Source organism: Trachypithecus francoisi, unplaced genomic scaffold, assembly GCF_009764315.1.
Source record: "Trachypithecus francoisi isolate TF-2019V2 unplaced genomic scaffold, Tfra_2.0 Lachesis_group12, whole genome shotgun sequence".
Lineage (NCBI taxonomy): Eukaryota > Metazoa > Chordata > Mammalia > Primates > Cercopithecidae > Trachypithecus > Trachypithecus francoisi.
Window position 1 is genome coordinate 47,985,542 of NW_022681457.1, and position 24,252 is coordinate 48,009,793.

At 33.0% G+C, this 24,252-nt stretch overlaps 1 protein-coding gene across 1 annotated transcript in view; it reads right to left on the bottom strand.

The window, feature by feature from the left end:
* COL24A1 (collagen type XXIV alpha 1 chain) overlaps positions 1-24,252 on the bottom strand; it is a 388,650-nt gene that overhangs the window by 272,613 nt on the left and 91,785 nt on the right. The window contains exons 11-13 of the mRNA XM_033225467.1: positions 18,187-18,240; positions 14,901-14,945; positions 2,059-2,112 (exon numbers count right to left, since the gene is read on the bottom strand). Of these exons, the coding sequence (XP_033081358.1) occupies positions 2,059-2,112; positions 14,901-14,945; positions 18,187-18,240 (153 nt within the window). The remainder of the gene's footprint in view (positions 1-2,058; positions 2,113-14,900; positions 14,946-18,186; positions 18,241-24,252) is intronic.

The window sequence follows — 24,252 nt, forward strand, 5'->3', positions numbered from 1 at the left end:
AATTTGATTCCCAACTACTGAGGGTATTTCTGAAGATAAACACAAAAACTTTCTAGCTAAGAATACATCAAAATGTACCTTCTATTATAGCTAACTTCTGAAACTCCCCTAATCTTACGCATCCTCCTGAGAAGGACAAACCCATGGTGGCCGTTTATGTTCTTCACAAGTGCCCTTGGCTAAATGCTTTTGGATGCCAGGACTACCACTTAATTCTAGCTTAAGTAGAGTCCTCTCTGCTTCCTATGTATTTAACCAAGGAAGTAAATCCCATCAATAATCAACACTGTACATTTAATTAGGCTATCTATTCTATGAAAAGACAGGTGGTCAGCATGTAGGATTAGAAAAACATTTTCAGATGGTTTAAAACATTATCGACTCTTCTGAAGTACATTATTTAAATTCTCTAATCTTCATTTTTCTCATTAAAACAGAAATACCAATATCTCTTCTCATTGAAAAAATCACAATAAAATTTGTCATATGTAAAGGCACTATAAAAATTATAAAATTTTCAATACTGTTAAATTATTTATGTAAGTATCAGATTTTTAATGATCATTATTAATTTTTCCAGCTGATTTGTGATTGGTCTTTTGAACTCATTGTCATTACACTTTATAGTCTTTAAGATAATTCCTAATTCACTTTATGTCACTGTCACATTATTTACAAGGCACAAAGTACATGAATGTCCTTCTTTTTTTGCATTTCAAATTCTGTTCTGAAACAAAGGCAGAGAATATACTATAGGGGATTTTAAACCAGTAAACTAAATATATCCAGTTGACTCTTGTATTTTAAAGATTTTAAAAACTCAAAATGCTTCTGAAGAAACATTATTATATTTTAAATGAAGAGCAGAAAACTTTAAATATTCTAGGAAAACTTTAATATTAATATAATTTATATAATCAATATTAATTAAATTATATAAATTAATTATACATTAATTAAGATATAATTAATAATAATTAATATAATTAATATAATTATGTAATTAATATAATTTAAAAGAAAACTTCAAATATTCTAGGAGTCTTAATAGACTTCGTGGATAGTAACTGACAAAAAATTACATAAAATGGCTTCACACTAGGTACACAAGTGCACAAATGGCATTAAAAATAATGTTTACTTTATTATGCTTGAAATACTCTTCAGAATCATGTGCAAGAAAAAAAGGTAAACATTCCACTTAAAACACCATTCAAGTTTTTAACAATGTATTTGAAAATCAGTTCTACTCTTATCTGCTATGCCTTATAACAAATGAAACCTTGGCTGAATTCACTGAATGAGCTAATATAGTTTTAATTTGGAAAACAGAAGTAAAAAAGAAGAAAAACAAACTATTTTAAACTCTTTATGTTAGTGATTTAGTTATGTGTAATTATTGGAACTATTCCCAATTTAGGCTACAGAGATTTTGTGTTTTTTTCTAACTCACTTTAAAATTATGAAAAGAATATGTAAATGGCATAGATTGGGAAATAGCTATTGGATGCTTTTTAAGGGCAAAAGCTAAAGCTGTTTCTACCTAGTGCCAAAAAATAGCCATCCATCATCATTCTTTGATGATATAATTAAACTAATTTTAGGACAGTAACTCTTTCTCAATCTGAACATTGACAGTTAAAAAATCCCAAAGTAAAATAATTTTCCATAAAACACTAAGAAGTAAGGTGGATCAATGACAGGTTTGAATCCAAAGAGCAATCACTGAGTGTACAATGTTTATATAAGTCTTGTTGGTATTTTCATGTATAAGAGCCAATATTGTGATCATATATTTTTAATATTTTACTTAAGCAGTTATACCTATTTAACATCATCAAAATAATTAATTTAAAGATTGAATGTCATGATGAAATTTGAAATATTTTTGACTTATTTCCCAAGTTGAAAAATCACAAACTGGAATGTGCACAGTCGTGTGGAGATTGTTTTTCCAATAGTGTTTATTCACAAATATTATAATAAGGACTGTAAGTGCAGTGCTATAAAGTACGAATGATGTTAGAATGCAAGACTGGACCAACATAATGTACTCACAGGACTGCCATCAAGACCAGCAGGGCCCCTGTCTCCAAAGTCACCTGGAAAACCCTGTCACAGGGAAAGAGGAAGAATGCCAACATATATAAAGAATTCATTTTTGCTGTATTTTCTAATAAAGAATTTAGTAATAGAAAATATTTATTTCCTATCTCTTAAACTGTAATGCAACAAACACATTCTTTTGCATAACACACTTAATTGTTAATTTTCAAAATTACAATATTTCAAAAAAAAACTAAATACAATATTTCTATATGTTATAAAATTATTTTATATGCCACATAACATATACAGAAAATGAAACTGAAGTTTGTTCATCATACATAAAAAAATCACCAAATGAAAGGAAAAATAATGAAGACTTCTGATTGAATAATCTTCAGTTATCTCTGCTATTCCAAACTGTTCCTATACTCACTCCACAGAGAATAAAATAGCTAGTATTATTAAGCACTTACCATGTGCTAAAGGCTTTATGCACATAATTATATATACACACTTCATTTCATCTTCATAACAGGTCTATTAATAGATACTAATATTCTCACATTGTTGTTGAGGAAGTTAAAGCACAGGGAGTGTAGGTCAGTTGCTCAAGGTTAGACCATTAAAGATGGGTGGGACAGAGATGTCAATGGAGGCAGACTGATTTTAGAGTATGCTTTTTCAACTATGCTACACTGAATACTTCAAATCATCATTCCAAGACATACATGTAAAACAAAAAATCCTTTGGGTACAATTTTATTAAGGAAAGGAATAATACACATAAATACTACAAACTTAAAATGAGGTGAAAATTAAAAGCTTCCCAAATGCCTATTGAGAATTCTACATGGTAAAACTATGAAGGACGGTAAAATAACAAACCTTCTCATTGTAGATTCTATTGTAAAATAACTCAATGCTCAGCTACTCTTACTTTATAAAACTACATTTTTCTCTAAAGATTTACCATTCCTCAACTTTAAAGCTCACTTTTTAAGAGGCTATTTTATAAAAATGTTTATAAGACTTACTATTATAAATATTTTCATAATATTCATTTACAAAAACCAAGAATAACAAAAATAAAAGTTTATCATTAGATTCTTATCATCTCTTTACTTAGGTAAGTCAGTATTAAATATTATGTTTAACAGACTGCCAAAAATTACTGGTTCCCAGAACAAAACTGAATAGGTTAAACTTAAAAGACAGTTTAACAATTGAAAAAATGTACAATGTTTCTAAAATATAGTTAACTCTTACTAGAAACACAGTTTCCCTTATTCTGTAATCAAAGGATAATGTAAAAACCATCTGTGTAGTCAAATATATTGCAGCCATACTCCCTTCAAAGTTAGTTGAAGTTCAAGCAAGCATGTTACTTTCATTGTCTTTGGAAGTCAAATTTTGTTGTCAACAACTTGCAACTCTGCAATATATTATCCTATTCAGTATGAGCTAACATGGATATTTGAAAGTATTTATGACACACAGGTAATGGAAAAAGTAGAGGAAATATATACTACAGTAAGTCTGAAACATAAGAGATGATTGATTTTTTTAGATAGATCATAAGTAGGTTTTTCAGAAACCTCACTGAAATAATAAAGTATAGGGGACACACTCCATGATTCCATTACTGTGTAATGTCCACAACAGGCAAATTCACAGGGACATAAAGTAGATTAGTGGCTGTCTGCGGCTGGTGATGTGGGGGAGGAATGGAAAGTGACTCCTAATGAGTACAGGATTTCTTTTGGGGGTGATGAAAATGTTGTAAAATCAGATACTGTGATGGCTGTACAATTCTGAATATACTTAAAACTGCCAAATTATACACTTTAAAGGTGAATTTTATGCTATGTGAATTATATGTCAATAAAGTTGTTCTTAAAAAACAACCTGAACAAGGAGTGGGATTGCTGAAAACATCTTTGGGAATTCACTCAGGATTGCCTAGAGAACGTGCTGTTCTCCCCAGTCCTTCCCAGTCCCTTGCATCCAGTGGGAGAAACTGCTCTCTGGCTCACCCTCCCTCAAAATTAGTAATTTCTCCCCACCTAGCAGAGGGAAGATGGGAGAGAGAAGAGGGGAAAGAATTGTGATCAATTTTTCCCCCATCACAAAATACTTACTTTCTACAACCAGCATAAAAACAATGCAATACTCATCAATTTCAACTTCTTATTCTTCCGGTAGTTCACAAACATGCGTATTAGTTGTTCACCTTGACTTTGCCCCGAAATAATTTAGATGAGCTGAGTAATATCTACTTTAAATTTTTAATGTATTTTTCGTTATTATTATTATTATTATTATTATTATTATCATTGTAGAGATGGGGGTCTCACTTTGTTGTCCAGGCTCTTCTCAAACTCCCAGTTTCAAGCGATACCTCCTGCCTCAACCTCCCATAGTGTTGGGATTACAGGCGTAAGCCACCCTACCAAGCCCTTGTGTATTGTTTCTTTTCCCACTTTATTACTCATTAAACATTTCATTTTAATTCTCTATTCTTGATAGAGATGACTTATTCTTTTAATCCGTCTTATATATTGATCATGTATTATCAATTTTTGAAATAATTTCTATGAAATCCAGACACTTCTTGTTTTATGAAATATTGCACAGTTAATACCACAAGGGCATTTTTGGCTCTTTATTAGATACATAATATTTTCTTTTAAAGAAAATCATACCAATGTTTTATACTGTTGAATTTCCTTGCTTGTTTATTGTTTATTCAGTTGTTTTTCAATGTTAATAACTGCATTAATATTTTTAATACAGGTGAGGTTCTATATTCTTTTAATCATGAGCCTAAATGTTTGCAGCCACATAGCTTCATTGCCAAAAAATGGTCTTCAAGACTGCTTGTGAAATATGGAACAGCAGTAACAAAATACATATTTTTCCTTTAATTTTATAATACAAAAGACAGTCTCTATAATTTCTTTAACCAGTTGAAAGAATGTTGAAGAATGAAATATTTTGTTATATTTGCCTGGTAGAAAATTATAATCATTAATTTAAATCAAATTGTGTTTTCCTAAAAATACTCTCACACTGACAAAGGACAAAACGGCCATTTTCCAGGATTATCATGCAACAGAGATAGGAAAGCTCAAGAGTTTTTGCTTTTCTTGTTCAATTTGCCAGTTTCATGAATGTAATTTTCACCTTCTAATGAGCATGCCAGAGTCACATCATTGCTTCTGTGTTGTATATAGTTCTCTTTTTCACATTTTGATCAGTTAAAATATTTTATGTGATAAAGAACACGATGTTTCAGGAAGTCAACTAATCTCTTCAACTTGTGAATAATTTTCTATTTTCTTGTTTATTTCCAGTGATCAGTGTGGTGGACACTTTAAAGGATCTTCAAAGATTCCCATTTCCTGGTGTTCACACTTTTCTATGACATCCTCCCTTTGAGTGTAGCTAGCACCTACGACTTGCTTAATCTAACAAATAGTATATAGCAAAGGTGATGAGATATCATTGCCATGATTATGTTACACTATATAAGACTGTCTTAGCAGCCTGGAGCTACAGGCTTCTCTCATGAGTTTGATGAAGTAAGCAGCTGTGTTGGAGAAGTCCATGTGGCAAGAAACTGGGTGACTCTGAAAACTGTGGACAGTCTATAAGACCTGAGGGTGGCCCATAGCCGAGAGCTGGCAAAAAGCCAGAGCCCTCCATTCTACAACCTCAAGGTAATAAATTCTTCCTACAACCTGAATGAGTCTGGAAATGAACTTTTCCCCAGTCAAGCTTAAAGATGATAATGCAGCCTGACACTTTGATTGCAAACTTACGACTAGAGCAGAAGACTCAGTGAAGTAACACCTAGATTCCTGATCCATGAAAACTGCAAGATAATAAATGAATATTGTTTTCAGCTGCTAAGTTTGATGTATGTTATTAATTATGGTAAAATATCAATAGAAACAGAAAACCAGTTCAATTGGTAATTAAATCTTCTTTAGAGAATATATAAAGTCTTATTTCCAAATTTTACCATAGGTAATGCTCAACATAAGTCTACTGTTGTTTCTAGTTTTAAAAAACTCAAGTAGATCATCTCTGAAGATTTTCTACTGCTGTCTACTTTCTATTACAAATTATAATTAATAACAAATTAAAAAGTATTACAATTTTTGTATTTACTTTTTTAAAAATTTGACTTAATCTTATTAAATATCTGTATTTCAAACTTTATCATTCTAGCATTTCATGTCCATCTATTGCCAATGTAAAAAAATCTTATCACACTTCATGAATTTTTGTCCATACTTATGTAAAGACAAATTTAATAATAATATGCATTGTTTAATAACGGAAAATGCTTGTCAGTCGCCAAATGCAACTGTTGCAAATATCACACTAATTCTATTACCTCAGGAACAATAAATTATAACAGAAAGGATAATAGAAGCTTTAAATTACCAGAAAACAATATTTTTATCATGTAAGATTCTATTGCATTCATGCTGAGAGAAAAATTAGATAATTTCTCTTTCCTTTTATTGAAATGCTTTTATTGCCTTCTCGAACCCTTACCACAATCTTGAGCAGTTTCTGTCTCCAATGTCAGCAATGACAACAAACCTTCACGGCACTCAGACATGAAGATACAGGCAAGAGATGTGGAGAATTTCTCTGAAGCCTAAACATTATTAAACTGTGGTACCCAGCTTCAGTGATGGACCTCAGTGATCTTTAATTCCTGGATTCCTGGTATTCATGCTCTTATGTAGTCCAGACTCACCCTGAATTATGTGAGCCTATGTGACCAAAAGAATATAGAAGTGACAATGTGTAATTTCTGAAGCTAGGTCATAAAGATACTATAGCTATCACCTTGCTGTAGTATCTTTACACAACTCACTCTGGGGGAAGCCAAAGCTATGTTCTGAATATACTCAGCAGCACTGTGGAGAGGTCTCCATGGGGAGGAAGTGAGGTCTCCCACCAACAATAGCACCAATTTGGCCAGCAAGTGAGCCTCCTTAAAAGCAAATCCTCCAACCCCCAGTCAAGCCTTTGGATGACAGTAGCCCTAACCAAAATCTTAACTACAACCTCATGAATCAGAACCACCCAACTATGTCACTATCAAATTTCTGACCCACAGAAACTATAAAAATAATATATATTTATTGTTGTTTTAAACCACCAATCTAATTCGTTTCATAGCAATAGATAGCAAATACACAGTAACAAGAGCGACTGTCTAGGATTACAGGGCATGCGATGCCAGTGCTAAGTGCTGGATCCTGAATGACAGAGGCACTCAAGTATTTTAAATGTATGATATGCAGGGCCCTCTAAAGCTCAGAGCCCACAGCAAGTTTCTCTGATTCCTGGGTCTAACAATGGTCCTGTTATCAAACATGGTAGTTATTGAACACTAAGACCAAAAGAAGTTTATTAGACTTGATAGGCCTGAATACATGTATGTGATATTAATATTTTAGATCACTCATAGATACTACATTTGGTAGTATATTTAAATATGTTTAAACAGTGGAAACTTTCTTCCTTAGCATGTCTAGTAAAAGCATTATTTTCCTAGCTTCACAAAAAAAATTTTTTAATGTATATAAAATAACTAGGAAAATAAGAAGACCAAGATAACCATAAAATGGTCACAATGACTATATTTACAGAATTTTTTAAAAAAAAGCAATGCAAAAATCCTTCAGGAGAACATATTTTGTTAATTCTAGGGTACAGTTTAGAAACAACATATTTAATCTGAAGTAGAAATGAATATAAATTATCATAGAAGGTTAATACTAAAGAGGCATTAATAATCATAACAGAAATCATTTGTTCCAAAACTAAGCATTGAAAATACAGGATCAGACTAACTTGTCTAGAATTAGAAACACTAAAATTTAACCTAGAAGTTATTTTTACACATTCTGCATATGAATACATATTACCAGGAAACACTGGTATTTTAAAATCCTTCATATATAAAACAAGATCACTGCAGGAAAAGGCGGGAGTGTGAAGTATTCTGTGATGATCTGATCTCTTCACCCTTCTTTTCCTCACAGCAAGGACAATTTGATCCGCACTCAGGGTCAACCGGATCCTCATAATTGAGACTAATCCTAAACTTCAGCAGAAACATGAGTAGGTCTGGCCCCATTCATGGAGATTTGGCATCAAGGCAGGCTTAATGCTAACCTGGGCCTCAATTTCCAGATTCAAGTTCTGGCCTTGTTCTAAAAGACTGATTACCACATTGTGTCCTTTTTCTTGTGTCCCAAAACCAGATGTGGTATACAACATCATGTTCTATCCCTCCATAATAAAGGTCCCACCTTATTCTTGCTATTCGTCCTCCTAGAGAATATCATCCCTGAGCCCAACCTAGGCCTAACTGCCATATGTGCACTCACACTTTTGATTTTGATAACCTACAAGGCTCTTTGAGTTGTCCCTTAACATTATCCACCCTGAAGATAATTTCCATATTCCCACCCACTGGTGTTACATCCCTATGAAATCAATCATGTTCTGCCTGGTCTTCCTCCAAATTATAATACGTAGTTCATTGGGTGTCCCTCTTCTTAGTGTCTATGCCAACCCTGTGGTGGGGTTAATTAAAAGTCCTGAAATCTTCCATACATCCCGTCATACTATAGTTAGCCAAATATAGCTACTACAGACTCTGTCCAGTAAAGTAGAATACATAAATTACATTTTTCCTGAAGGAGGCAGAATCCCTTAACAATTAATAACAACTTTTTCATAATGTTCTAGCTAGAGTTGTTCTTTATGATAGAATTAACTGCATTTTTTTCCTAAAACAAAAACAAAACAAAACAAACAAGAGTCCCTAAATTTTCCACAAAATGTATGCATCTGAGATGCTATTATGCAATATGTATTTAAGACTGTCTTGGGCTAAAGATAAAAACTAATAACAGATGTTCAACACCAGGATTTTATATTCTGAAATTCTAACTCTAGATTTAGAAGCCAAAATACAGTTTACTTCAAATACACTCTTCTAACAGAAAAACATATGAGAAAAGAGGAACAGGCACTCCTTTCTGTAATTAGAAAAGTAAACATCTCGGAAGTCTGGGTGCCTTAAGGGTGTTATTTTGCCCACCATTCTAGGATGTGATATTTTTATCTTCAGAGGAAGAAAACTAAGTGCAGTTTTGTTCTTTGTCAAACTTTAAATGTAATGTGATTTGATTATTTATAATCCATTTCTAAGGGTCTGAAAAATTCCTTGAAAAACATCAGTATTCTGATAGCAGTTTTCTAGGTGTTGTAGAAAGTAAGTCCCATCTCCAATTTCATGTTTATTTTCAATCCTGGCAAGTCAGTTCTGGCATAAATTTGTTAGGTCTGTGGAGCCATATAAATTTGCATGGCTAACTTTGTACAAGACAGAGACTACTGATTAAATCAAGCTGAGAGCTCTGTAAATGCCTTTTTTAAAAGCAACTATAGAATTTCCTGATTGTAGCACTACAAAATAAACTTTTGAAACTTGACACTAAAAAGGAAGCTACTTGGAGTGAGGTGTAAGAAATCTAAACTTATCAAATACATAACAAATCCTCTCTCCCTGCCTCCCCTATTTATTTTTATTTTTATTTTTTGAACAGGATTCTTCTTTTCTGTTATGCATCAGTGTACTTAGGTTTTTAAAGAATCTGACTCACATCAGATATGTTCCAAGAAGTTTCTCAAATAAAGACATTAAAGCATGTAAAACAAAACAGTAGTAGTTCTCTGGTGTTGAAAGGCTCCTGATCAATTAAGATTGACTACTATCTTGTCTTTTCCTGAATTCTTCGGAGAATGAACTTGAGTTGAACTCAAATATCCACAGATAGAGAGCAAAAGGATGAAACAATTATAGCCTCTTTGGCTTCTCTATCTTCAACGGTTAGTTTCATTGAAGGCACAGAGAGCCTCAGGGTATTCTCTAATATTAATTAACATTAAGGGTTTTGATCCAATTGTGACATGTAGGGAGGGCAGGAGGGAAGGCGAGGAAGAGGTCAGAACTACACATCACTATCCAAAAGCATGAGGACATACATACATTGACTAATAATAACTGTGATTACAGGAGGTCTTTAAAAATAATTGTTGTGATTAGTAAGTACTTATGCTAAAATCCTGAAATAAAAAATGGCTTAAAATACAAGGAAGAAAAAAACATTTAAAATGCCAACAATATAAGACCAAGGAACAAGTGAATTTGTTAATATAACTATTTTTAAATAACCTTTGGTTCTAAAATATACCAAATGCCTAACAAAAACAGTTCTCCCACTTCAAACTAATGGTCCTTATTGAAGAAAGAAGTGTGTTACAAATATCAATTAAATCTAATAAACATAACATTTTATTTTGGGAAAAAAGAATTTTCTGGGAAATAAGATTTAATGGAAATAAATTTTAACACAAATGTTAAATTTAAACATACCATTATGAGGCTAAATAATAAATACTTTTCTCTTTTAAAAAAATAAATACCTCTTGAATAGCCAAAATAATATGCTATTATAAAATGTGTCCATTTCAATTGCATTCATAAAATATTTATACTGTCTAAGAGAAGATAGCTCTTATTTGTAAGTCTAAGTTCATTAAAAGAAAAACACAGACACCACTAAGCTCATTCACGACACCTTAATTCCATGCTTTGTGTTTACTCAGAGAAATAAGTGATCATTTGGCTAGCAGTATGAGCACGTGATTTATAGCAACATCTTCCCAAATGTAAAATTAGTAACGTTACTAACTCGTTGGACAATTTTAGACAAGACTTTTACTCCATTTCCATGGTATATGTATATATAATATGATTACTATTTCTGCAAACGATTCCATATGAAACATGAAGCTTTACTACACAGCTGAGAATCCAGTTCAGTAGTCCAAAGAAACTTATTCTGATCAATAGGTAGAAAGACCTGAACTCAGATTTTGAAGTTTTTTATGGCTATTGCTTTCACCATATTGGCTGTCAGACTGTTTCATATAATACATAAAACAGAAAGTGAAGTAATTTACTAATTTCTGGGCTTATATTCAGAGTCTTAAAAAATCTAAGTATAAAATGCTAATAAAACTTCACAGATTTCTCTAAAAATAGCTACTATTGTTCTATAAATTATATGTTGTAACTATTTAAAATTGAATCACACTCCATGCTCATAAGACTAACTATATCGCTCTACCTAAAATTTAAGGAAACCAGCTCATTTAAAACCCAGAAATCAAAACGTATCATGAACCTCATAACTACATACACCTTCTATGTATCCACAAAAATTAAAAATAAAAAAGTTAGAAAAAAACAGAAATATTAATTTAAAAACTTAAGGGTAATAGTTGTGATAAAGTACATATTCTAATACGATTCTACCTAAGGATAGTAAATGAAATGATATTGTATCTACACAGCAGTACTACAATGAAGTATCAATCCAAACTTCTCCTTTCTTTCTTTTTTTTTTTTTTTTGAGACGGAGTCTCACTCTGTTGCCAGGCTGGAGTGCAGTGGCACAATCTTGGCTCACTGCAACCTCCGCCTCCTGGGTTCAAGCAATTCTCCTGCCTGAGCCTCCTGAACAGCTGGGACTATAGGCATGCGCCACTATGCCCATCTAATTTTTGTATTTTTAGTAGAGACGGGTTTCACCATGTTGGCCAAGATGGTCTTGATCTGTTGTTCTCATGATCCGCCCGCCTCGGCCTCCCAGAGCGCTGGGATTACAGGCATGAATCACCGTGCCCGGCCCAAACTTCTAAATAGCTCTCAAACCAGCAGAAAATTAAAATGGTTTTTGGCTTATGCAAAGCCAAAAGTTTCTCAGATGCTAGTACGTTCAGATTTCAGCATTTCTAGGTTTCTGGCACATTCTCTCAAAGGTATAGGTGTCATCCATCTACTTCACAGTAGCCTGGAATCTTTTAGTTCTGTTCTGTATTTCACAATTAATAGTAAACATAATTTAACAGATTACCAGGAGAACACGACCATATTCATCTTCTATACACCTACTATTTTCTACATCAAAGAGAGTGGACAGATTATCAAAATATCTTTTCCTTTTACTGTTATTAAAACAGTGATAAATGACCATGTTTCTCATGGAATTTTAATCATCTGAATTGAAATACAAGAATCCTATGGTGCATAATATTTTTTGAAGATGATTTTATTTATAATAAACAGAAAGAATAAGGGGGGCATTTATACATAGGATAATATATTCTGGGACAGTCTCTGAGGTCAGCCTTGCCATAAGTTGACATGTGGCTGTAACTGTATTTTATTCTAAGTATTCATATTTTCCTTATAAATATAGACAAATCATTTTGTGGTAAAAATGATAAAAAGTACATATAGCATACATAATATATTACCATACTAGACAGACTTTAAAATAAACATTAGTCAGAAAAAATGAATATATGTTTTTCAAACACAATTTTTCAAAAGATCTAAATCTATTACATATGCATATATTTTAAAAGCAATAAAGCTTTGCAAATTTTATAGTAAAGAGAAGAGTGCAATCAAACAAGAGCCCCGTAATCATTTCATTCACTACTTTTCCACTGTTTTCTTAAACTCCCTTTTTCAATTCAATAGGCTCCGGTTGGATAATTTTATAATTCCCTATGGATTACAAAACCAGAAGTTGTCTATAAAGGTCTCTGGATAATTTCATAATTCATTATAGTAGGAAACTAGAAATTACCTATACATTGCCAAAGCCAAAATCAAGTTGATGTCTACATGAGATCAGCAATATTAGCAAATGAAATAATTGGTGGTTATCTAAGTGATACATACAAGGGCTTTGAGAAAATATTCAATTTGCTCATCAATGTCTAAAACTCCACCATTGCAGGTTAGTTATTTTGTCTTAAGACTCTATGTTATTTTTAATATTTATTTATTTATTTATTTATTTATTTATTTTGAGATGGAGTCTTACTCTGTCACCCAGGCTGGAGTGCAGTGGCACGATCTCAGCTCACTGCAACCTCTGCCTCCTGGGTTCAAGTGATTCTCCTGCCTCAGTCTCCTGAGTAGCTGGGATCACAGGCACCCGCCCTACACCCAGCTAATTTTTGTATTTTTAGTAGAGATGGGGTTTTGCCATGTTGGCCAGGCTGGTCTTGAACACCTGATCTCAACTGATCCGCCCGCCTCAGCCTCCCAAAGTGCAAAGATTACAGGCGTGAGCCACCGCGCCCTGCCTTCACACTCAATATACTTAAAATAATTGCCAAAGGGTAAGGCAGCATTTTAAGCATTGGAAGTAATTTATATATTATACCAAAATGATTTTCTTGGTTCTTTTATTAATAGCATACATTGATAGGAGAAGGGTGAAAATTTGAAGATACAGAATGGAGTAAACAAGACTAAAGAAAACAAACCACCTATTGTCAATCTTTAGAATTTTGGATTAGAAATTGGATACCCAACAAACAGAAAGGTATTTTCTGTTGGGATATGTGTATGAGAGCTAAAATGTAAAAATAAAATAATAATAATAATAATAATAATAATAATAACAACACACCAGTGTATTCAAGTATAACAGATCATAGTTAAATGAGATGGCATACTAAATACTTATCATGGTGCCTGAGAACTTAAAAATGGTGATATAGCAATAGTGATGGCAGTTTCTACCGTTATAACATTATAAGATTAGCTTTTAAGTTCAATGTAATTGTAGGGAACCAAAACGTTTGGCTTATTTTGTATTTCTTGACAGTTTGGTAAGTTTATCTTAATATATTAAAATCTTTAAACTTTAAAATAACTGTATCTCATTTTGGCCAGACATCATGAAAAAACAATTCATGCCTCTTCTAAGCAGTGTGAGTAGAAGACAAAGCAGAAATATCTAAGCAGTAAGGAAAAGGATTCTGGATTTAGATTCAGTGGAGCTTTGCTCAATTACTGATTTTACCACTTTCAACTATCTGATCTAAGCAAGTCTTTTAACATCTCTAAGCTTTATTTTCCTCACCTATATTATGGTGACATTAATACTTACTCTATTTTACCTTCAAGGAGTATTGCAAAGCTTGAAGGATAAATGTTTCAAAATGATTTGAATATTCTGGTGAGAGCTGCAGTCCTTTAGTATTATCATTAAGATTTTATTCAAGCACACAAAATTTTAGAAAAGCTGTTATGAAAAATCTCACTTTTTATCTTCACGGACTATACTAGATTAACAAGGAGAACCTCAGGATGCCTTTCTGGACCACATTTTTCTCATTTGTTAAGCAGTGGGGTACTGGATGATGTCACAATTTCCTGCCATCTCTGAAATTATTATATTACCTAGTAAAATTCACTTTCCTGGATTTTTTTAACCTGAAAATACAAGAAGTTGTAGCAAACTAATCTCTGTTAATCTACTAAATAATTAACAGCTGAAGCACGCATTTTAAAACTCTCTAGAACATGAGGTTGAACCTCTACAACATCTGGTCATGTAGAATTGGTTGAATAGTACTACCATTTGTGTTTTAAGTTGTTCACGTATTTTCTGTGGCATTTTAGCTCCTTACCATAGAGGCAAGCGTTTTCCACTGGTATATTGAAAGGGTTAGAAGTGTTCAAAGTTGAGTTATTTTTTAATCTAAATTTTCCTTTATATTCTCAGGTATTATTTGATACACTATTCAAGAGGCAAAAATTAAAATGGAACGATCATAAACAACAAACAGTAAAAAGTGTCTTCATATTTTAATAGATAAGAACACAAAACCAGGTTATATTGCTCTAACATAAACCTCAAAAACACAAATGAAGATACCTGTCTCCCTTTATGACCCTTCTTTCCACGGATCCCAGGAATGCCCTGGAATATAGAAAAGAAAAAGGAAATATTTGTTGAACAAATGAATTAGGTACTATAGATCTTTTTCTCCCAATATAAAGTAATAAAGCATGCAAAAGACAAAAACAAATTATTCTATAAACTGATGTGATATTCAGAAAAGCCTCAATATATTAATTTAACTGAGGCAGCCCCTTTCTTCTTCAAAACAAAATTCTGCTTTTATTCAGGAATCCATCCCATCTGTATTTCCAAATGGGATCTTGATGTTTCCCTGGTGATAGTTATTTGTCCAGAGATAGGCATATTACCAAAGTTGGCATAACCAGATGAACACGAAGGTCTTATTTTCCATATCTAAGGGAAAGTGCCCTCCTCTCTGTCTTCCCCTCTCTATCTGGATATAAACAAAGACACATTTAACCTGTGCACTGGCAATCTTGCAATCATACGGGAAATAAGCCTTAGGGTAAAGACAACATTAGAAAAGGTAAAGCAGAGAGATGAATCTACAGCCCACCTAACCTATGGATTTCTGGTCATGTAAGAAGCAGTAGGGTACAGTATTTAAGTACTCAGGCTTTAGAGCTGACAAAACCTTGTCCAAATCCTGGCTCTGCTCTTACTGCCTGTATATAGCCTAAGACAAGATACTTCCTCTGTGTATGCCTCATTTTCTTCATCTATGATGACAAGAATAACAATACTTACCATTCAATAAATGGTTTTATATATAAAGAAGTTAATTCGTGTATATATACATACACATATATATAAGTTTATTAAAAATTTCATATATATACATATAAAGAAGTTAATTCATGTATATAAAACCATTTATTAAATTGTTTTTATATACATGCACATACATAAAACCATTCAGTAAATCATTTGCTATTATCATCATCATCATTAAAAAATCCTTATGCTTAAGCCAGTTTGAATTGTGGTTTTCTGTTATTTGCAGTTCAAAGCATCTTGATATCATCACTTTGAGACTTGTAGACTAAGCAGTCTGTCACAACCATGTAGCTTGAGATTAATAGTACATACAGGTAAGTTAGAAGACATCATTGGCTGAAGTAATCCATTCACTTTCAGGTCAACAGTGTTTAAAAAATACTCATCTATCTGATCATCAAAAAAGTGTTCACAGGTGAGCAAGAGGACTAATTTCATTAAGACTTTATATATATTTACATAATACAACCAACCTTTTAAAAAAAATAGAATAATTATTTCCTAAATTTTCAGTAGCCTCCCTAAATCTCATCAAGAAGTCAAATAATACAGATAGAATTATATAAGCATTTTTCATTTATACACACGTATATGTGTGTACATGTTTCATATGTATGTGTATGTGTATACACACAATATGCATGTAATGTACAGTATTGACTCCCAGAAATGACTTTTTCTTTCCATTTTTTTCAGCAATACTTAGCACTACTGTATCTTACTCTATTCTTCTTTTTTTACTTAAATGTTTTATAACGTAACACCTTTTAGCTACATTGTTCATAGTTTTAATGAGAATTTTGACATAGCCAAATAATATTAGGACACAGTACCCAGGATGGGCTTACTATCACAAACTGGTCTTGTGTATTTATATGTTGAGACAGGTCTGGATATTTTCTTTTCTTTTTTTCTTTTTATTTTTTGACAAAGTCTTGCTCTGTTGCCCAGGCTGGAGTGCAGTGGTGTGATCTCGGCTCACTGCAAGCTCCACCTCCTGGTTTCATGCCATTCTCCTACCTCAGCCTCCTGAGTAGCTGGGACTACAGGCGCCCGCCACCACGCCTGGCTAATTTTTTTGTATTTTTAGTAGAGATGGGGTTTCACCATGTTAGCCAGGATGGTCTTGATCTCCTGAACTCGTGATCCACCCGCCTTGGCCTCCCAAAGTGCTGAGATTACAGGTGTGAGCCACCATGCCCAGCCAGGTCTTGACATTTTCATATAGACTGGTAAAAATTAGTGAGTGTGATTACAGCAATGTGCCAATTGATGGCCAGTGTCAACACTGGGCTTGAGATCATTAAATCCAAGATGACAACATTTTACAAGGACACATAATTTTGGTTTGTTAAATAATTTATGAGAAATAAGTTCACGTCAAAGGATCAGAAAAGGATTGTTATCATGAAAAGCAGAGTAATTAACAATGTAAACCAGAATCATTGGGTCAAGAAGCAGCAGATCAATTCTTTGCATGATCAATGAGATACATCCTCTGCTAGTCTGCTGTAGTACACGAAGCTTAGGTGGCTTAGTTGTGGAGTTCTGCTGAAGATATTTTTTGCTATTGAACAAAACGACTTGCTAAGTTCACCAGGGAAACATCTTTAACTCATCTCACCAAAGATGGCTAGACATTTTGATTGTCATTACAGCACATTTAAACTCTTTGATTATTTCTTCTCTGCGGGGGCATTCACAAGTAATTACAAGAAAATATAACTTAACTCCCTCGCTAAAAACTATTTATTTGAAAAATTCATTTAGCAAAGAATGTTCACTTTCATTTGCAAAAATCACTTTCCAGAAATGAACATTTTGGCCTGAACTGCATTCTTATAATGATAGGGGTGAAGGCTGAATTCTGAATATGACTCTCTAATTTCAAATCCTACGACAATATACTAATATTGTTCAATTCTACTGTTTTCAATTAATACTGGCAATGTAAATAAAGGAATACAAAGAGAAATTACTCCATATAGATTGCATATAGCACTGAAAACTAGATATGATGAAGCTGCAATGCCATAACTCCTATAAATAACTTCATTAACCTTTTTAGTATAACAAACCATTTTGCAAAGGTTCTGTCTTTACTTATAAGTACCAATATTTATTAACGGCTATCTCCCATTATTAAATTAAACAACAATATATCTTCTGAGGCTAAATTCTACCACATATTGCTCTCAAAATCAAGACTTGTCATGAATTTATACTCAAAGATAATGAATTACAAAATAAAAATTTCATAGATATTTTAGTATTTTAGTGTGTATTTTCAAAAATTTAAATTTAAAATATAAGTATATTTCTATCATTCTATGTTACTTTCTTTTAACAAAATTCAGTAAGATTTTCAAAAATCAAATTACATTTCTGGCAGGTGATTTTTCTTAAACCTGACTTGGTAACTCAGTAAGATTACTTCCCTGACATTTGATTTTATGACCCCTGTTATACATTATCATAAGTATATCATTTCAGAAATACTATTTGAAGGGAATGGACTTACCCTTTCTCCTTCAGGTCCCAGTTGTCCCGCTTCTCCAGGAGAGCCAATAAAACCCTTCAGAAAATAATCTGTATATTATTTCATTTGAATATTCTCCCCATAAGTGATTCTAAAAAGAAGTACTTAAAATTTTATTTGTAGTAGCATGAAATTATAAGACTTACAAGTGTGAATAACTTCCCCTCACCTAACTGCTTTTTTCCCAGAAGTTACAGATCAATCTTCCCATTAAAAAATGTACAAAATATAATTTAAGAAATGGTGGCTAATAAAAATGAGCCTAAATAATTTCCTTCACTAAATTTTATAGTGGGCAGAAAATATATGTATATAATTAGCTAAAATTTAAGACAGAATGGAGGTAACAAAAGAATATAAGAAGTACAGTGAAGGAAGAGATACATTTAAATGTGGCAGGAGCAAAGGCAATCAAAGAAGGCTTCAAAGGAGACTGTCACTTGAGATAGGTCTACAGAGTGGGTAAAATCTTAATAAGCAGAGACTGGAGAAAGAACTCTAGAAGAGCAATTAGAGTAAATAAAGACAAAATAGGAAGTCTTTGTTAATGGTAACAATTGGAGAGTGTTTGTAAATGGTAATTGATCACATTTTATATATAACATGCTTTGTATGTAAGATGGTTTTATATGTTAGTTTTATGTGTAAGACCCATCCTGCCTTAATAAAGATTCCAATCTGGTCTGAGAAACAAGGGATACATATAAATAGCAATGCAAGGCACTTTATTCTAATATAACTTAGTTATATCTCACTTATGGGAAATAACGCATTTCATCAATTTTACAGATAAAGTGTATGGTAGTTTGGGTACTAGATTAAGGAGAGTCTTAAATTTTAAAATAAAAATTTTAGACTTTATATATTAGACAAATGGAAGCTACTGATTTTAGGGAGTATGGTAGTGCACTGATGTTATGCTGTATTTCTAAAATATTAATCTGTTGATAGGATACAGCATACAGCCATGACGGGAAACACTGAATATAGGCAAACCTGTTAGAAGCTCTTTAAGTGGTCTAAATTTGAAGGATTATGGGTCCAGATTATTGGTTCAACAAACATTATTTTAGTAGCCATTTTGTGTCAGGTACTGGGTTTATAAAGATGCATGTGAAAATCAGTGCCCTCAACAAGTACATAGTTTATTAGGAAAGAGGGTCATACAAAAAAATAATTGTAATATCATATGATAATTGTTACATGATTATGTAATAGGTGATATGACAAATAAACAATGGGAACTTTGGAAGCAGAATGACCAGCTTTGCCTAGAGAGAAGATTAATGGTGCTTTGCTTTACTGAGGAAGCAACATTTGAACTAAGTCCTGAAGAAAAGAAAAGGCAGGGCTAACAATGTGCCATCAGTCAATCAATCAGAATGAAATGACATAACTTTTACAAAGAATTGCAAATAGTCTGTGTGATTGGTGGGCAAGAGCTGAGTTTGGAAAGGGCGGCAGGGGGTCATATCATGAAGAGTCTTTTTTGTTATGATGGCAAGTCTGCAATTTACACCATGAGTCATTAAAAAATTTAGACACAGTTTTGATATAATCAAATTTTCACTTTATAAACTCACTTGGATTACAGTAGGTCACACAGGTCTTTATCTATCTATAAGAATCAAGAGAAAAGATGACTCTAAAGTTTACAATTGGCTTGACAGGCAAATGATAACCACTGATAGACATATGGAAAACAAATAGAAAAGCTGAGTTTGATATAAAGAGGATGAGTTTTGTTAGTTATTTGGAATTTGTGGTTATAATGAGGTATTCAAATGTAATTATCATGGCAGGGAGTTGTGAGATGTGGGGTTCATAGAAAAAGCTCATAGAGAAAAAAAATCTGAAGGACAGATATGTCTGAAGTCTTAAAGACAGACTAAAGCTCTGAGGAGAAAATAATAGGAAAAATTCTCACTGATCAGACAGAGGGTGAAATAGGGGTGTGAGAGAAGAGTAGTTATATGGATGCAGAGAAAAGCCAAAGTATAAAAGAAATTGAAGTAGAGATATAGTAGGTCATTTTTACTAAGATTTAAATAAAGGCTCCTTATTTTGAATCACAGAATGGATGATTTTTCAGAGTAAATACTTTCATAATAACAAATACTGAAGAATTCAAGCATTAAAAAGTAAATGTCATTTCTATACCCATTTCAGCATTATTCACAATTATCAACAGGTGGAAGCAACCCAAATGTTCATTAACAGATGAATGAATAAACAAAATGTTGTATATACATAAAATGGAATATTATTCAGCCTTAAAAATGAAGGATTCTGATAACTGCCACAACATGGATGGACCTTAAAGACAATTATGCTAAGTGCAGTAAGCCACTCACAAAAGGACAGATAGGGTACGATTCCACTTACATGATGTACTTAGGGTAGTCAAATTCATAGAGACAGAAAGTAGAATGGTGGTTTCCAGGGACTGGGAGTGGAGAATGGGGAATTGTTTATTGGGTACAGAGTTTCAGTTTGGGAAGATGAAAAAGTTTTTAAGATGGATGGTGGCAATGGTTGTACAACAATGTGGATGTACTTAAGGCCACTGACTATATAATTTAAGAGGGTTTATAAATGGAACTTTTTATGTTATGCATATTTTATCTTTTTCATTTTAAAAAGAAAGAGATAAATGTCTCAAGAATCATATCTAAGTTGCCTGGAATAAAACTTTTGGAAGATTTTAGTTCCTTAGAGTTCAGTTAAGTATTGCCATTAAAAAAGTTGCCATCATCCATCTTGAAAACTTTTTTAGGTGTTTTTCCTTGTCAAAGGTGCCCAAAATTGCCTTATATTCCACAGATTGTATGAACAAGCAAAAACTGAAAGAAAAGAGAGAGAGAATGTGTTCCTTTATACATAACTTTAATAAAGCGAAACATCTATAATTTTCTTACTCGAAAGTGAAGCAGCTGGAGAATGGGAAATGTTTCTTTTAAAGTGAACCATACGAAAGTATTTCTGATGCTAGAGCATTTAGGATTATGATGACAAGTTGTGTACATTTTCAGAATCATCTGTTGATGACTTCAAGTGTGAAGTCAGCTAACTTTTGTTTTAATATATCCAACAGGAGTTTTGGTTACAAATAAAAAGAAGACATTCTAACTGCTGTATACTTATCAGTGAACTAAATAATCAATTGATAACTCAAGAACTGAAGTCAGAACTCCAACATAGGCTGTATAGAGTGTAAAGGGAACACTTTACAATTAGATATTTTAAATACAATAATGTTATAAGTAATTGCTTAGGAGTTTCATAGAGGTTTCTTGATCATCATTACACTGATTCTAACAGAAATAAGATGTCAGCAGTACCAAACAAAGAAACCATACAGAGTTGAGGTCATTCTCAAAATACCACCATTAAACTAGAGTTTACTGTGTAATGAAACAAAGAACATTAAAAAGAATAACACATGTTTCTGCTTTTTGATTTGAAGGTGGTAGATCTGGTTAGAAGCAATTCTGTGTCACCAGCAGGACCACTAGAGGGTCGGGAGAGGTTCAATATACTTTTACTTTTGTGGGCAGCTAGCACATTATTACATAAAGAAATGCCAAAGAAGGGTTTAAAAATTATGATGTGTTTTAAATTTTTACATTTGACAAAATATTTCTGCTAATACCAAAAAATACCATCAAATAACTGCCAATGAAAAGCTAATTTATCATGATTCATGAAAATATTCATGTACAATGCATAACATTTAGAATTTACCAGTAACAGGACACAAATTAAGTGAAAAACATCTATCCTATGAGTGTATTTCTATGATTTTTTCCTTTTTAACCAGATTTGAAGTTAATGCTAAAAATCTACATTTGATAAAGCTGCACCCTACAACTCACTGATCTTCGACAAAGTTGGCAAAAATAAATAATCGGGAAAGAATACCCTATTCAATAAATGGTGCTGGAAAACTGGCTAACCATACGCAGAAGAATGAAACTGGACCCCTATCTCTGACTGAGTTAATATGTAAAAATTAACTCAGGATGGATTAAAGACTTAATATGTAAGACCTCAAACTATAAACATCCTAGAAGAAAACCTAGGAAATATCCCTCTAGACATTGGCCTAGGCAAAGAATTTATGACTATATCCTCAAAAGCAACAAATGCAACAAAAAAATTGGCAATTGCGACCTAATTAAACTAAAGATCTTCTGCAGAGTAAAAGAAACCATCAACAGAGTAAATAGACAACTTACAGAACAGGAGAAAATATCTTCAAACTATGCATCTGACAAAGGACTAATATCCAGAATCTCTAAGGAATTTAAACAAATCAACAAGAAAAAAACAAATAACTTTATTAAAAAGTGGGCAAAGTACATGAATAGACACTTCTCAAAATAAGACATACAAGTGGCCCAAAAACATGAAAAAAATGCTCAACATTAGTAATCGGAGAGATGCAAATCAAAACCACAGGGGAATACCATCTCACACCAGTCAGAATAGCTATTATTAAAAAGTCAGAAAATAACAGATGATGAGGTTTCAGATAAAAATGAATGCTTATACACTGTTGGTGGTAATGCAAATTAGTTCAGCTCCTGTAGAAAGAAGTTTGGAAATTTCTCAAAGAACTAAAAATAGAATTACCATTTGACCCAGCAATCTCATTACTGGGCATATACCCAAAGAAAAATAAATCATTCTACCAAAAATATATCTGCACTCATATGTTTATTGCAGTACTATTCACCATAGAAAAGACATGCAATCAACCCAAGTGCTCATCAGTAGTGGACTGCATGAAGAAAATGTGGTACATATAGACCATGGAATACTACAGTGCCATAAAAATGAACAAAACCATGTCCTTCGCAGCAACATAGATGCAGATGGAGGCCATTATCCTAAGCAAATTAACACAGAAAACAAAATATACCGCATGTTCTCACTTACAAATGGCAGCTAAACATTGGGTATACATGGACACAAAGATGGGAAAAATAAACACTGTAGACTCCCTAAGGAGGGAGCGACAGAAGAAGGCAAGGGTTGAAAAACCCATATATTGGGTACTATGTTCACTGCTTTGGCAACACGATCACTAAAAGCCCAAACCTTAGCATTACACAATATATCCATGTAACAAATCTGCACATATACCCCTAAATCTAAAATAATTTTTCAATCTACATTTGAGAACCTTTATGAATGTGAAATTCCCTCCTTATTCCAATCACACTCCCACATGTGAAACCTAACTAAAGTGTGAAAACCTAACTAAAAGTACAACTTAAGAGGGTTGTAACCAAGAAAACAATTTTCAATACAAATGGGAGAAAGAAAAAAACAAAAGGATGTATAATACAACGCAAAAATGGTATGCAGAAGAACACAGTTATATGGATCACTGAAGCAAGATGACGAAATACAATAAGAGTAAGTTGTACAGTGCCAAATATATTTCGCACATATTCCTTGGAGTTATTAGTTCATGAACAGAAGAAACTCTCAAATTCAAATAATAATTATAGAATCCACATAGTAAATACATGCATACACTATGCCTTATACCTTAAGAATGCTAATCTTGTTTAATTTTTCCCAACTACCTGAAAAGTAAGTTTCATTGTGACCATTTAACAAAAAATGAGATAACAAAAATGAAGCAGAGAGAGATTGAATAACATCAAAAGTCACAAAGCTAGTAAAAGAAGTATTAAGAGGCTGGTCTCCGTGGCTCACACCTGTAATCCCAGCACTTTGGGAGACCGAGACAGGCAGATCACAAGGTCAGGAGTTTGAGACCAGCCTGGCCAATATGGTGAAACCCTGTCTTTACTAAAAATACAAAAATTAGCTGGGTGTAGTGTCAGATGCCTGTAGTCCCAGCTACTCAGGAGTCTGAGGCAGAAGAATCACTTGAACCTGGGAGGCGGAGGTTGCAGTGAGCCGAGATCACACCAGTACACTCCAGCCTGGGCGACACAGCAAGGCTCTGTTTCAAAAAAAAAAAAAAAAAAAAAAGCCTATCTAACTCCACAGTCCATGTTCTTGGCCACT